The sequence below is a fragment of the Mobula hypostoma genome, chromosome 9, assembly GCF_963921235.1.
Source record: "Mobula hypostoma chromosome 9, sMobHyp1.1, whole genome shotgun sequence".
Classification (NCBI taxonomy): domain Eukaryota; kingdom Metazoa; phylum Chordata; class Chondrichthyes; order Myliobatiformes; family Myliobatidae; genus Mobula; species Mobula hypostoma.
This window is the reverse complement of record NC_086105.1, coordinates 105,128,197-105,144,940: the sequence shown is the minus strand read 5'-3', so window position 1 is coordinate 105,144,940 and position 16,744 is coordinate 105,128,197. Positions and strand designations below refer to the sequence as shown.

The window sequence follows — 16,744 nt, the reverse complement described above, 5'->3', positions numbered from 1 at the left end:
GAGCTTGAGTTGGGTTTAATAGAGAGACACCTATCTTTAATAAAGCAACGTTGATTAAAGTTATCTACATCATGCTTCAAGTACTTTTCTCTTGGCAACTGTGGCATATTACCATGGAGATACAATACTGAATGAGATTACCAGGTTAAGAGTCAAGCCACAAGTACACCTGGTGAAATTTTGCAACACGTTTGTAGTTGACAACCAGCTGAACTTTCATCAGGCTAAATATTCGTTAAAACTGCCACATCCATTCTTTGTGGCTCTACCTAATCATGAGAAATTAGATAAAATCGGTCTTGAGGACATTAGACAGTCTTTAAATGTAGTCTGTACTGCAAATTGACCAATGACAGGGATAGATGTGAACACCTAAGTTTCTTGCAACACTCATTGCCTATGGTTTTACCAGCCATGTACGTATGAATATATTTTCAAATTACTTTGCAGTGGAGGGAACAACCTTTTTCAAAGGTCTCCATTGCAAATCAATGCTCCCTCAAAGACCACAGGCAAGTAAGATATTCTCTTAGAGCATTGGCAAGTGCATGTTCAGATTAAGTTTCATTTACTACATGTGCATTGAAACAAATGTGTTGTTTGTGGTAACAACCAGCAGCAAGTGTCACCACATGTTCCAGTGTCAACACAGCATGTCCACAATGTACCGCAGGACAACACAAGCAGCAGCAAGAACAAAAGAAAACAAAGCAACAGCAGCAAAACAGGGCTCTTTACCAACTTCCCTCACACATACACACACAGGCCTCCAACCCCAAGACAGGCCACCTCTAGACTTTGGCCCTGGACTCACAGACATTGGGCCTCTAACCTCCAGTCCCTGGCCTGGACACACAGACATCAGGTTTCTGGCGTCTAGACAAGCCAACTCAAGGTTTTAACCTTTGGGCCTGTACCTCCAGACTCACTGAGCTCTGGACTTTAACCTTCGGCTTTGACCTCTGACCTGGGGATATGTACTTCAGGACTCACCAATCACAGATTTGACCTTTAGGCCTCAACCCTTGTACTCAGCAGTCAGAAGTTTGACCTGAGGCCTCAACCCCTGTATTCACCGATCAAGGGCCTGAACTTTGCGCCTCGACCTCTGGATCTGTACAGGGGAAGGGGGTTACTCCTGTAACCGGCGAAGGGGGTTACTCCCTTCATGACTCCTGCCCTTACAGACCTCCAACCCAGGACTTTCAATGCCTGCAGACCTGGTGTCTGAGATCGCTGGTTCAGTGAATCCTCTGGGTTCACATCATTGAAGTCAATGGGAATAAATATCTGTACTGCCTAGAATCATGAGAAGAATGGTTAGTAACCATTCTTATAACCCTCAGCTTTAATCACCACCCAAAATTAATTTTGATTCTTCCAAATTTTCTATGAACTTTTCAGGAAACTGTAATCACCTCCTGTCATGCGCACTTTTACCATCATAAATTCCAAATGCCTACATTTACAAAGAAAGTTTGTCACTTTGGAATTACCAGAAGTAGCTTGTGACATTTACTTTGTTTCCTAGTTGTCTACTCTGCAGTAAATGTCTGCATTACAACCAAATCTACTTCTAACTTTCCAAATGCTAGAATATTTGCCATTTGAATATCGTAGCAGAACAACCAGTGAATTTTTAGAAGTACAGACTTCATTTAACTCCTGGACTTGGAACCGGTGTAATAAAAAGGCTAACTAAACATTTGTGGATGAAGGCACCTTACTCCAAACTGTAGTTTCTGATTGCAGCAGTAATAACAATCTCACTAAAATAAATGGGTATCTGTTAGAGTTACAACCAGAAAACTGAAGAACGCATGCTTCGGTGCACCAGGGAATATTTCAGAATGGAGGTGCTACAACAGAATCTGTAGCTCTTAGATAAACTCCCATTGCTTTCAGATGAGAGAAAATTGTAAAAAGTAATTAATATTTTCACTCATTACTGTATTGTTTTGCTTTAAGCTGGTAACTTACATTTGAATAAGGATCCAAAGCTTATCCAACAAGGTAAATGATTACAAGTGGATACAAATGTCTTTCATCTTCAAACCATGGTATAACTTTACTTTGGTTAGTGAGAGAGCATTATAATGAAGGCAGTGATGTGATAGTCAGCAAATAGGAACAGGGATGAATTAAAGCAAAATAACCTGCATCTTAAAATTGACATGATTATTCAACCCTTGCCCAACTCATTTCTTTAAATCAATGCTTTGACTTTTCAGTTAATCCAAACTCAACAATTGCTGGGGAGCAGATTTCCATCATCACTTCTGCAAAGAAATATATTTTTGATGTCAATACCAGGTACCTAACTCTAATACTCACGGGTCACCTCTTTGTCCTTGTCTCCTTCACCACAGAAAATATTCTCTGTATCTAACACACTACCTCAACATAGCTCAATCTGATCACATTTTTATCTTCTGTATTTAAATCTGTCCTCACAGTTTGATCGTTTTGGCCTCAAAATCATTCCGGTGGGTCTCTCCTGGCTTGCATAAAAAATCCAATTTATCTTTCTTGAAAAATGCTGCAGAGATCTAATTACAATTTGGTTTCACTCACTCAAAGGATATGGGAATTGTTGGTAAGGGTACCATATTTTGTCATCACTAATTGCCCTTGAGAAACTGGTGGTAGGCCACCTTCTTGAACTGCAGCAATTCTGCTTGTGAATGAACTTCAACAATGCATTTGGGCAGGGAGTTCTAGGATTTATACTTAGCGATGGTAAAGGACTGGCAATATATTTCCAAGAGGAGGCGCTGCTCCCACGCACTGCCATCCTTGCCTTTCCTAGTTGTAGATATTGCTGGTTTGGTAGATGCTGTTGCAGTAGCCTGAGAGAGCAATTGTACTGCATTTGGATTGGCTATATGGTGAAGGGGGTCCCTGTTTAGGGAGATTGACAGAATCCCAACCAAGCTGGCTGTTCTGTTTTGAATAGTGCTGTATGCGTTGACAGCATTCCATCACAGCCCCGACCATCAGTCTCTGACCTGCTCTGGTAATACCATGAACACCAAGAGAGAGGTTCAGATTCTCTCTTCTTGGAGATGGTCATTGTTGTTTTTTTTGTGGTATGAGTGTTACTTTGGCAATAATCTACACATACCTAAATGTAGTCCCCATTTTGTTGCACACTGGCATGGCCTCTTCCATTTGCTAAGGAAATGTGAATGGAATTGGATATTGTGAAGTTATCAGACAACAGCGCCACTTGTGACATAAAAGTCATTAATGAAGCAGCTGAAGATGGTTGGTCCTTGGACACTGTGCTACAATGATGACTCCAACAATCTCAATTATCTGTGAGGTATGATCCCAACCTCTGGAATATTTTCCTGTTGATGCCTGGTGAACTTAGTGGGATCTAACCAGAGTATTCAACATGGAATACAACACAGCTTTCACTTCTTTACACTCTGGTCAAATTGATTTGAATTCATTTCATTGTTTTTTTTAAATAATTGCTTGTGCCCATGTACTGCCCCTAGTACATTTTGTACTTGGATTTCTGAATCACACTCTCCACAGTTCTGACATTCTTGCCATTTAGAGAATGTCTCCCCCTCCCTCTCTCTCCCTCATGATTAATTAGGAAAAACATTATGCCCTTTGATCAAAGGAAACTTGCCTCCAGGAGATTGACAGCATGGCCCATTGCAAACACGGTGAGATTTGCCATTACTGAACGAGGCAAAAAGGACTTTGGAGAGAAAACAAGAGCAGCTTCTGCATTTGTCCCAACAGAAAATGATTCTGTAACAAATGAAGTGCAACAGTAAAGGTTTCATTAGTAAACAAACACTTTTTTTCCCTCAACAGCCATTGCACAACGTCTTAATTTCTAGGAATTATAACAACATGTAGACTGTGCATCTGGAGTATTGGCAAATACTTTTTACATTACAAAGGGTTCTTTTAGAATGTTTCTTCCACTGGGATTATTGTGTCCAAAACCAATCTTTTGACTTGGAAACATATATTCAAGCTACAATATACAAGTCCAACTTAACAGCTAATTCTTAAAATTATTACACCTTGTTTTCAAACATTTGCCAAATATAAAAGAATAAGCTGCATTTACTTATAATTCTAAAACTACCCAAAGCAACCTTTTAAAACACTGACTGGCAATCATGATCACTAATTTTGCTCTTCATTTGTCTGCTGTACAAAATGCTGCCATAGTTTTGGTGGGCTCTACAAGTGGGGATGTTACTTGAGTTAAAGTCAACAGATGTCCCCTTTGAAGTAATTGGCATACATAGATTGAACACATTGCCGTTATACCTGACAGAAAAGTGGCATCCATATACGATGAATATTTCCAGTGTTCTAGGTCAAAGTCTTTGCTGATGATATAATTGGGAAGAGATTCCCTCAGCTGCTGTTTGAGGGGGTTATTTGTTTCCATGATCTGAGATAAATGGGTCCACACAAACGAGCCCACTGAGAAAATAGATTTAATTGGTTAAAGAATGATCCACATGCACCACAGTGTACAAACACGTCACTGCTCAAATACATGATCCATTTACAGCAAGTTTATTGCAGGAATGCTTCCTCCACTCTATCCCTGATCGTCTGGATAAAACAGCAAAAATATTTCAAACAATTCTTCTCATTAAATTAAGAATGGTCACTTTAGTGACAACAAAAGAAAATCATCATTAAAAGTAATTAGTGGAGATCATATTACTCTCTATTCTAATTTCAGAAATAAATTTGAAGACAGTATACAGAATCTTGGATGATTTTTTGCTGGATAAGTGGAAATGAAATGTACCAATTATATGATTTCCTTATCTGTGTTTCACCTGATTGCATCATTCACTGGCTTTGTCCCACACACTCTCAGTGAACAGCAGGTAAGAGGAGGTAAAGTAAACCTTACATTCATCCACTCTTCTGCCATCCTAATCTGGCTAATATTAACTTTCAACTACATGGCAAATGTAACCAGGCCAAGGCCACCAGGCGTCCTGTTAAAATGGCAGCTCAGGCTTTGCTAACACTCTCCAGGTCTACTGTCTGAACAATTTTTCTCAACTGCATGGTTTAAGACTACACTGTTTAATTGCTTTTAAAATGCTACATCAGGTGGAGCTATGGGGTTACTGGGCTGGCTGAAACTATTTTGATAATCTTAGCCTGGAAGGAAAATTGGGCCTCCTTTATCCCCGTAATTCTTCGAACTCTAAATTCCTGCTCCATCCTTCATAACGGGGACATACTTGGAGCTCTAACAGGGGAGTACTTGGCAGGACTTTCATATGATGAAAGACTGGATGAACTAGGCTTATACTCTCTGGAATTTAGAAGATTGAGGGGGGATCTGATTGAAACGTATAAAATTCTAAAGGGATTGGGCAGGCTAGATGCAGGAAGATTGTTCCCGATGTTGGGGAAGTCCAGAACGAGGGCTCACAGTTTGAGGATAAAGGGGAAGCCTTTTAGGACAGAGATGAGGAAAAACTTCTTCACACAGAGAGTGGTGAATCTGTGGAATTCTCTGCTACAAGAAACAGTTGAGGCCAGTTCATTGGCTATATTTAAGAGGGAGTTAGATATGGCCCTTGTGGCTAAAGGGATCAGGGGGTATGGAGAGAAGGCAGGTATAGGGTTCAGAGTTGGATGATCAGCCATGATCGTACCGAATGGCGGTGCAGAATCAAAGGGCTGAATGGCCTACTCCTGCACCTATTTTCTATGTTCCCAACAGACATGCTGGGAATGGCTCCTGGTGGGTAGGTTGAGTGAATGGGTGAAAACTTGGCAAATTAATGTGGGGTAGTGTGAGTTCATGCACTGTTAAGACAGCTCCAATGACAAACTATGACTTAGAAAGAAAGAAACCATAGAACCTTGAATAGAGAGAGACTAAATAGGTGTAGGAAAGAGGCATCTAGGTGTTCTTTTGCATGAATCACAGATGGTTAACAGACTGGTGCAGCATGCAGTTAGGAAGGTAAATTAGTCCTTTTAAAGGGGGTTTGAGCTTCAAAATCAGGAAGGGATATTAACATTGTACAAGCCTTGGTGAGGCCATACCTTGAGTATTATGTATAGATTTGGATCCCATGCATCAGTATATATTAACATAGGAAGAAGTACTGAAGAAATATATTAGACCACTTATTAGATTGAGATGGTTACCCTATCATGAGTGGCTCAATACTCGGAATCATCATTATTTGGTGTTTAACAGAATGGGTCATAGAATCATACAGTAGGGAATCCTGCCTTTTTGCCCAACTAGATGAGAGGTAGGATGTTACTGAAATACAAAAGATCCTAAGGGAGCATAACAGTGTAAATGATCCTCAGGGATCATTCCACTTATGGGCGAGTCTCAAAGGTAGCAGCATAGTTATATGGCATGAAAGCAGACATTTAAGACTAAGGCACATTGGCAATTCTCCTCACAGTAAATCTGCAGAACTTCCTTTTGAAGACGGCTGTGGCAGCTAGATCCCAGGAAACATTTAAGGAGGAGGCAAATAATTTTTTGAAAAAAATCTGGGAACTGAGGACTAAGGTGACCTGGTCTTGAAGATGAGGCCTGGAACTGATCAACCATAAACATGTTGAATAGTAGCGCAGGCTTGAGGGACCAAATGGCCAAATCCTGCCTCAATCCTCTTATGCTCTTGTATGATTTCCTGTTGTGTTAAACTGCCGCTATTGAGCACTGAGTGGCCAGTTATTCCTACAGAGGCCGGGAAGGGATCAGGTCTAGTGAATGGAAAATAACTGAGAGCCAAGATCTTTCCTGGATTAAGTACACCAACCTGCAACTTGTGTTAATCCACAGGCTAAATGTAAAATCAGGACTAATAAATTAGTAACGATGTCTTATCAAACCCTGGTCTGTTTTCTTAACAGAAACATCTTGTAACTTTTCCATTGTTACATGTTTAAATAAGTAGGTTTTAATACATTGCTTTTCATCCATTTGCTGTTAATACACTGTTTCAAACTTTGCGGCAGATTTTCAATAAGCTTGCCAATTAAATGACCCCATTAAGAAGTTTTGATTGCATCACTCATTGTCACAAGAAACTTCGAAGCGTGCCAAAATCCCAACCTTGAGTGGATTTTTCCTTCCGCAGAGTGAGGCCTACTATTTCGAACAGCTGATCGCTGGGGCATCTCATTAAGATGCAGTAAGCTGCAATTCGGAGCTCCACATCTTCATCCATTGTCTGATACAGCTGAACTAACACAGTGCGCTAAAAGCAACAAGAGCATCAGCAAGAATGAAGAACCAAGTCAGGCAGACAAAGTGAAAGGTCTGGTCACTTTAAATAAATTTTGCATTAGATTTTAAGTCATTATCCTGCATTTATTTAAAATTAAACAATGTTTAATCAGAACAGAAAAGATCCTCACTGTGGAACTGCAGCCAAATATTGCCAGCAATCTGCTAGAGAAAACCAGCATGTCAGCAGCAACACACATCAAAGTTGCTGGTGAACGCAGCAGGCCAGGCAGCATCTCTAGGAAGAGGTACAGTCGACATTTTGGGCTGAGACCCTTCGTCAGGACTAACTGAAAGAAGAGCTAGTAAGAGATTTGAAAGTGGAAGGGGGAAGAGGAGATCCGAAATGATAGAAGACAGAGAAATTCTCTCTCTCCTTTTTCTCCTTCTGTCCCTCTCACTATACTCCTTGCCCATCCTCTGGGCTTCCCCCCCCCCCTTTTCCTTCTCCCTGGGCCTCCTGTCCCATGATCTGCTCATATCCCTTTTGCCAATCACCTGTCCAGCTCTTGGCTCTATCCCCCCACCTCCTGTCTTATCATTTTGGATCTCTCCCTCCCCCTCCCACTTTCAAATCTCTTACTAACTCTTCCTTCAGTTAGTCCTGACGAAGGGTCTCGGCCCGAAACGTCGACTGTACCTCTTCCTAGAGATGCTGCCTGGCCTGCTGTGTTCACCAGCAACTTCTATGCGTGTTGCTTGAAATTCCAGCATCTGCAGATTTCCTTATGTCAGCAGCATCAGTGGGGAGAAGGAACGGTCAACAGTGTGGATCTAAACTCATCAGTTTTGATGCAGGGTTTCAACTAAAATTATGACACTCCTTTACCCCCACCCACTACAAATGCTGCTCAGGTCACTGAGTTTCCCACCAGCAGACTGACTACCCCAGATTCCTGCATCTGCAGTCTTGTGCCTCCATAGATAAGCAATCTGCTGTGAATATTATCTTACATCAGCTTTGCAGGGAATTCTCCGGAAAGCATAAATAGCAGCAAGTCGCACTTGCAGCAAATTAGTTTTCGACTGCACGCACTTATTCAGTGTCGGGATCAGAGCTCCAGCTGCAAGACCAGCGTTTCCAATTGCTTTCAAGGACATCAGCACCTGGAGATTGAGTAAAGTCAATATTCAGACCATTACTGGCTCAAGTAAAAAATAAATATTAAACAGCAAATGCAGTTATACCAAAACAGCAAATAGTTCGTTTCCTTTCAGTAACAATAGTTCTGGGGCTGAGTTTCTGTTTGGCAGACTCAATATACATCAGAAATTTGAATTCCCCAGAAATTATGATAGTGAGGGAGGTTGTAAACATAGAGTGGATGTCTGCTAGAAAGTGCAGTGGGCAGGTGCATCATGATAAACCTGGTGCTTTCCTTTTGTAGTGTGATGGTCAGCCCTTACCCTCACATAGTTAGCTTGACACTTGAAAGATCCTAGCAGCACTATTTAATGAGACAAACCATTTTTTACTGTCTAATCAGTTAGATACGAATGATTGTTGAAGTGATTGTTTAAAGGTGTAGCGCTTTCTGCAAATGTTTCAAGTCTCCAAGGAGTGTTGGGGCAGGTGCTGGACAATGTCTAATTTATTTCAATCTTCTTCTACAAGCACGCATTACTGGACATAATCTATTTATTCTCCCGACCCTATACAGAGTACTGCAGGGCTGGGAGGATAAACCGAGATCAAGGAAGTTCTTTCCACTCCTAGAAAAGAGAGGTAGAGGAGGAGGTTGAGTGCAGTGGAGTGGGGTAGGAGATATATCATGGTTTATCTGCCCAGACTCTTCAAGGAACTATCCTCCTATCTGAATCTAAGAGAAGTACATGGTTTCTGCAGTCCAGTAACAATTTCCCCAGGAAAACAAAACTGTACCCTGCAGATGCAGAGTTTTGCTTGTCTAGTGAGTATCTCACCTTCAGACATTTTCCCTCTCTTACTCCTTCTCCCTCTTCATTTACAATTCTGCCCCTCTAGTTGCTTCTTTCGTTGGATCATGCGACTAATGAGGATTCAACATCTTTCCCCAACCTGCACCACCGCAGCGAGCGATTCAATCTCTCTCCACCCTATCAGAGATATTTCTCTCGTTCTCTCCACCCCTCCCCATTCTTTCCAGCCCTTTAACTTTGTGATGAAATGATATTGCATGGAAACAAACCCTCCTCTCCATCCACAGATTGCGCCAGACCTGCTGAGTATTCCCAGTAATTATCCGCAGGGAAATCTGTGTGTTGTCACCATCCCGAGTATAACCAACAGAGCAGAACAAAGACTGTAGTGTCAAAGGCTGTCAAACTTGACAAACCTTTCTTAGTCATCCTTCTAGGCCAGGAGTTCCCAACCTTTTTTATGCCATGAACCAATGCCATTGAGCAAGGGGTTCACGGACCCTAGGATGGGAAGCCCTGTTCTAGAGATATCTGGAAAATATGGAAGTTGTGCAAGAAAAGTTACATTCCAAGACAGACATGTTTTCTTCTGTGTCTGGAAATAGGCATGTGATGAGAAAACAATGCTTTGCTGGCATTGTACGTTTGCTCTCTGTGCAGGGGACCATTGACTACACACACACACACACACACACACACACACACACGGCACTGCAGTGCCACAATATCAACTCCATCTGAGACTGGAAGTAAACACACTCCTTTAATGCATGACCACAGGTAATGAAATATGCAGTCCAATGCTGAATATCCGACAACAGTCATCATTCTTTCATTCAGTGGCAGTCTGCAGTGCCGGCTGCATTTAAAGTGCTGGTGTTGAGCCAAGCGTGGCTATTCTGTAACAAGAGCTGCGACCCCAAGACACAATGCATAAAATCTGAGAAAAGCACATGAAAAAACAATGCCATGCCAGAACTGATAGAGCAGACCATCGTTGTGCTGAAACAAGGCTGCTGCTGCCTGGCTTGATCTGAATTAGCCCTGCAGTACATAAGAGGAGCAGATAGGCCATTCAGCCCTTAAAGACGCTTCTGTCATTCAACAAGATCATGGTGAATTTTCCACCTTGTGCACGAAACATTTCATTGAATCCCTTAATACCTGAAGATCTATCAATTTCTACCTTGAATATACTCAGCGACTCAACCATCAAGTAGATATGTCAGTGAATCATCAATATCTGGGTGAATAAATCTATTTATTATATTTATTGACATACAGCATAGAGTAGGTCCTTTGGGCCCTTCGAGATGCACCACCCAACAATTCCCACAGTTAAATCCTAGCCTAATCACAAGACAATTTACAATGACCGATTATCTTCCCACCGGTACGCCTTCAGACTGTGCGAGGAGACCAGAGCGCCCAGAGAAAACCCACGTGGTCACAGGGAGGACGTCCAAACTCCTTACAGGCAGCAGCGGGAATTGAACCTAGGTCGCTGGTACCGTAAAGCGTCGTGCTAACCACTATGCTACCATGCCCCCCCAATTCATTGCCATCAATGTCTCGAATGGCTGACCCTTATTTTAATACTCTGACTACTAGTTCAAGACAGGCCAATGAAAGTAAATAGCGGCTTCACATTTGGAGTCGTGGAGAGATAGAGCATGTAAATGTAAATGGGCCCTTTGGCCAATAATTAACCACCTAATTACACTAATCCTACAATAATCCCAGTTCTTGAATCTTCCCACATCCTCAAGTCTCTCCCAAATTTACCACTTACCTTTATGCTTGGAACAATTTACAGAGAGGACAATTAACCTACAGTATAGACATCTTTGGAATGTGTGACATTCTCCCTGTGACAATGTTGGTTTCAGAATCAGGTTTAATATCACTGGCATATGTCGTGAAACCTGTTAACTTAGCAGCAGCAGTACAATGCAATACATGATAATGTAGAAGAATATAAATAAGTAAATGAATTGAACTATATATACGAATACTAAATAGTTGGATTAAAAACAGTGCAAGACAGATAATAAAAAAAGTGAGGTCGTGTTCGTGGGTTTAATATCCATTTAGGAATCGGATGGCAGAGGGGAAGAAGCTGTTCCTGAATTGCTGAGTGTGTGCCTTCGGGCTTCTGTACCTCCTTCCTGATGGTAACAGTGAGAAGAGGGCATGACCTGGGTGATGGGGGTCGTTAATAATAACCTATCTGAGGCACTGCTCCTTGAAGATGCCTTTGATACTATGGAGGTTAATACCCTACATGAAGCCGACAACTTTCTGTAGCTTCTTTCAGTCTTGTGCAGTAGCAGCTCCCCCATCCCCACCATACCAGACAGCGATGCAGCCTGTCAAAGTCCTCTCCACAGTACTTCTGTAGAAGTTTGAGTGTCTTAGGTCTGGGGTCCCCAACCTTTTTTGCACCACGGACCGGTTTAATATTGACGATATTCTTGCAGATAGGCCGACGGTGGGGGGCGGGGGGGGGATGTTCAAGTTCAACAGTGCGTGACAGGGAATGAGGAGAGGTGCAGCTGACTCATATTGTTTCATATCGCCAAATCATATCGTTTCCTCATATGGTTGGGGACCACTGTTTTAGGTGACAAACCAAATCTCTTCAAACTCCTAATGAAATACAGCCGCCTTCTTGCCTTCTTTATAGCTGCATCAATAGGTTGGGATCAGGTTAGCTCCTCAGAGATCTTGATACCCAGGAACTTGAAATTGCTCATTTTCTCCACTTTATGTGAACTGGTTTCCTCCGGGTGCTCTGGTTTCCTCCCACAGTCCAAAGACATATGTGTTAGAAAGGGTTGGTAAGTTGTGGGCATGGAATGTTGGTGCAGGGGTATGGTGACACCTGCAGAATGCCCCTAACAAATCCTTAAACTGCGTTGACACAAAATGACGCGCTTCACTGTATGTTTTGATATACTGTACACGTGACAAATAAAGCTGATCTTTAACCTAAGATGGTAAGATGATCTGTCAGAACTCTATTTCCCTTAAGAGCTTCTTATATTTCAATTAAATCACTTCTTATTTTTCTTAATGTAATAGTCCCTCCATAACTGAACAATATGCGTATGCCTTGACATCACTACAAAAATAAAAGCTACCCAAAGTAAGCATTTTGAGGCACTCTTGCCAGCAGCTGTCCCAGAAACAATGCACTTTTTTTAAATGAGGTTTAGACTACTTTTAAGCATTACAGGTCTGTCTTGGCAGATGCAAGCCGCTCCCGGCTATGATGCAACAACCAATCAACAGGGAGGCTGGGCAGCCAATGAGTTCACTAAAGTGAGCTGGGTGGGAAGAGTTATGTTGCCTGTATTCCAGTTCAACAGCAGGATAATGGAACACTGTAGCGGCGTGCTGCACACAGCGCTAGAATAACCACACGGAGTCGGTGAGTTAGAGTTGCGATGAAAGAGATTTATTCAAACTTGTCGGCCTGCTTTAAAGCCTTCCCGTTCCCGCCCTCCCTGGGGCGGGATTGCTGTGGGGAATGCATATTCCCAGACCCTTTCTGCGCGCGGGATTTTCCCCCTGCTGGTGAAGATGGCCTGGCGCCCTTTTTGGGGCCGGCCCTCTGCCTGCGCGCGCTGCTGTGAGCCGGTTCGTGGGTGCCAGAAAGTGGATCGCCACATAACCCCCCCCCCAGAATCGGCGATACCTCCCCCAATGTCCACAGTCCGGATCGGCCTCTGTTTGGGAGGTCTGCCCCTGCGCCGCGGTGCCTGAGCCTGGACCGGCTGCGCCAAGTCCACATGGGCCGGTTTGAGTCGGTCCACTGTGAATACCTCCTCTCTCCCCCTAATGTCCAGCACGAACGTGGACCCGTTGTTCCTGATCACCTTAAACGGTCCCTCATAGGGCCGCTGTAGCGGTGCCCGGTGTCCGCCCCGTCGTACAAAAAGAAACTTACAGTTCTGCAGGTCTTTGGGTACGCAGGTCGGGCTCTGTCCGTGCTGTGAAGTGGGGATGGGGGCCAGGTTACCGAGCCTCTCCTGTAGTCTGTCCAGGACTGCTGTGGGTTCTTCCTCTTGCCCCCTTGGGGCTGGTATGAACTCTCCTGGGACGACCAGGGGCGCGCCGTACACCAACTCAGCCGACGAGGTGTGCAGATCCTCCTTGGGCGCCGTGCGGATTCCGAGCAGGACCCAGGGAAGCTTGTCCACCCAGTTAGGCCCCTCCAGGCGGGCCATGAGAGCCGATTTCAGGTGACGGTGGAAGCGCTCCACTAGTCCGTTCGACTGTGGGTGGTAGGCAGTTGTGTGGTGTAGCTGTGTTCCTAAAAGGTTGGCCATTGCCGACCACTGGCTGGAGGTGAACTGGGCACCCCTGTCGGAGGTAATGTGGGCCGGTACCCCGAAGCGGGCTACCCAGGTTGCGATCAGTGCTCGGGCACAGGATTCGGAGGTGGTGTCGGTGAGCGGGACTGCCTCTGGCCATCTGGTGAACCGGTCTATCATAGTTAGGAGGTACCACGCTCCTCGTGACACTGGCAGGGGCCCCACGATATCCACATGAATGTGGTCGAACCTCCGGCGGGTGGTTTCGAACCGCTGCGGTGGAGCCTTGGTGTGCCGCTGCACCTTGGCCGTTTGGCACCACATGCACGTTTTGGCCCATTCACTGACCTGTTTACGAAGTCCATGCCACACGAACCTGTTGGCGACCAGCCGGACGGTTGTCCTGATGGAGGGGTGCGCTAAGTTGTGAATGGACTCGAAAACCCGCTGGCGCCAGGCTGCTGGGACGACGGGACAGGGTTGGCCGGTAGCGACATCACATAGTAGGGTCCTCTCACCTGGGCCTACAGGGAGGTCTTGAAGCTGTAAACCGGAGACTGCAGTCCTGTAACTGGGGATCTCAGTGTCTGCCTGCTGTGCCTCTGCCAGCGCTGCATAGTCCACCCCCTGGGAAAGGGCCTGTATGGTGGGTCTGGAAAGTGCGTCGGCCACGACGTTGTCCTTTCCCGAGACATGCCGGATGTCCGTCGTGTACTCGGAGATGTAGGACAGATGTCGCTGCTGGCGGGACCACCAGGGGTCGGACACCTTCGTGAACGCAAAGGTAAGCGGTTTGTGGTCTGTGAACGCGGTGAAGGGCCTACCTTCTAAGAAGTACCTGAAATGCCGGATTGCCAGGTATAGTGCCAATAGCTCCCAGTCGAAAGCACTGTATTTGAGTTCGGGTGGTCGTAGGTGTTTGCTGAAGAACGCCAGGGGTTGCCAGCGACCCACGATGAGTTGTTCCAGCACTCCACCGACCGCTGTGTTGGATGCGTCCACCGTGAGGGCAGTAGGAACGTCCGTTCTGGGATGCACTAGCATCGCGGCATTTGCTAAGGCTTCTTTGGTTTTAACGAAAGCGGTTGCGGCCTCTTCGTCCCAGGTAATGTCCTTGCCCTTACCCGACATCAGGGTGAACAGGGGGCGCATGGTTCGGGCTGCTGAGGGGAGGAAACGGTGGTAAAAATTCACCATACCCACGAATTCCTGCAAGCCTTTGATTGTGTTGGGTCGGGGGAAGTGGCGGACCGTGTCTACCTTGGCGGGCAGCGGGGTTGCCCCGTCTTTAGTAATCCTGTGGCTCAGGAAGTCGATGGTGTCGAGTCCAAACTGGCATTTGGCTGGATTGATTGTAAGGCCGAATTCGCTCAGGTGGGAGTAGAGCTGGCGGAGGTGGGACAGATGCTCTTGCCGACTACTGCTGGCTATGAGGACGTCATCCAAATAGATGAATGCAAAGTCCAGGTCGCGTCCCACCGTGTCCATTAGCCGCTGGAAAGTCTGTGCGGCATTCTTTAGACCAAACGGCATTCGGAGGAATTCGAAAAGTCCGAACAGGGTGATAAGTGCTGTTTTGGGGATGTCGTCCGGATGTACAGGGATTTGATGGTATCCCCAGACGAGGTCTACCTTGGAAAAGATCCTAGCGCCGTGTAGGTTTGCTGTGAAGTCTTGAATGTGCAGCACAGGGTAGCGGTCTGGCGTTGTAGCCTCGTTCAGTCTGTGGTAGTCACCGCATGGTCTCCAGCCCCCCGTTGCCTTGGGCACCATGTGAAGGGGGGAGGCCCATGGGCTGTCGGACTGTCGTATGATCCCTAATTCCTCCATCTTCTTGAACTCCTCCTTCGCCAGTTGGAGCTTGTCCGGGGGAAGCCTTCGAGCACGGGCGTGGAGGGGTGGGCCCTGGGTCGGGATGTGGTGCTGTACTCCGTGTCTGGGCATGGCTGCCGTGAACTGCGGTGTCAGTACTGATGGGAAATCCGCCAGGACCCTGGTGAATTCATCATTGGACAGCGTGATGGAGTCCATGTGTGGAGCTGGCAACTGTGCTTCACCCAGGGAGAACGTTTGAAAAGTCTTGGTGAGGACTAATCGCTTCCCTTGCAGGTTGACCAGCAGGCTGTGGGCTCGTAGAAAATCTGCCCCCAGCAGTGGTTGGGCCACGGCGGCCAGTGTGAAGTCCCACGTGAACCGGCTGGAGCTGAACTGTAGCCGCACCGTGCGGGTGCCATAGGTTCGTATCGTGCTGCTATTAGCGGCCCTCAGGGTGGGTCCCGGTTCTCTGTTGAGGGTGTCGTAAGTCGTTGGAGGTAAGACGCTGATCTCCGCTCCGGTGTCGACCAAAAAGCGACGTCCCGACTGCTTGTCCCAGACATACAGGAGTCTGTCCTGATGGCCAGCCGCCGTAGCCATCAGCGGCGGCTGGCCCTGGCGTTTCCCAGGAATTTGCAGGGTGGTCTGCAGCGGCGGGCCTCTGTGCCCCACCGCTGGTGGTAGAAACACCATTGTTCATTGGGCTCCTCACTCCCGTCACCGGGTTTTGTAGGCTCTGCTGCCGGGCCCAGTCTGGTCTGTCGTTGGGCACGCGGCTTGGTGATCTGTGCGACGGATACCCCTCTCTCTTTCCTGGCATTCCACAGCACATCTGCTCGGGCCGCCACCTCCCGGGGGTTGCTGAAGTCTGTGTCGGACAGCAGCAGGCATATGTCCTCGGGCAGTTGTTCTAGGAACGCCTGCTCAAACATGAGGCAGGGTTTGTGTCCTTCAGCCAGGGCCAGCATCTCGTTCATTAATGCTGACGGCGGCCTGACTCCCAAACCATCCAGGTGCATTAAGCAGCGTGCTCGTACGCGCCGTGAGAGTCCGAAAGTCCTTATGAGCAGGGCTTTGAATGCTGTGTATTTGCCGTCCTCCGGGGGCGACTGTATAAACTCCTCAACTTGTGCAGCTGTCTCCTGGTCGAGAGAGCTCAGCACGTAGTAGTAGCGAGTGGACTCCGAGGTTATCTGCCGAATGTGGAATTGTGCTTCTGCTTGTTCGAACCATAATTGGGGTCGCAGAGTCCAGAAGCTTGGCAGTTTTAACGAAACTGCGTGAACAGATGCAGCGTCGGTCATCTCTGGTCCAAATATTGTTTGGGCCGTCGGGGTCACCAATTGTAGCGGTGTGCTACACACAGCGCTAGAATAACCACACGGAGTCGGTGAGTTAGAGTTGCGATGAAAGAGATTTATTCAAACTTCGCGGC

At 46.0% G+C, this 16,744-nt stretch overlaps 1 protein-coding gene across 1 annotated transcript in view; it reads right to left on the bottom strand.

The window, feature by feature from the left end:
• Window positions 1–1,059: 1,059 nt before the first annotated feature.
• The window catches only part of LOC134352270 (apolipophorins-like), a 124,665-nt gene continuing 108,980 nt past the window's right edge, over window positions 1,060–16,744 (bottom strand). Inside the window, exons 12-16 of the mRNA XM_063059560.1 lie at window positions 8,231–8,383; window positions 7,103–7,247; window positions 4,306–4,464; window positions 3,647–3,771; window positions 1,060–1,299 (exon numbers count right to left, since the gene is read on the bottom strand). Coding sequence (XP_062915630.1) covers window positions 1,060–1,299; window positions 3,647–3,771; window positions 4,306–4,464; window positions 7,103–7,247; window positions 8,231–8,383 — 822 coding nt within the window. The remainder of the gene's footprint in view (window positions 1,300–3,646; window positions 3,772–4,305; window positions 4,465–7,102; window positions 7,248–8,230; window positions 8,384–16,744) is intronic.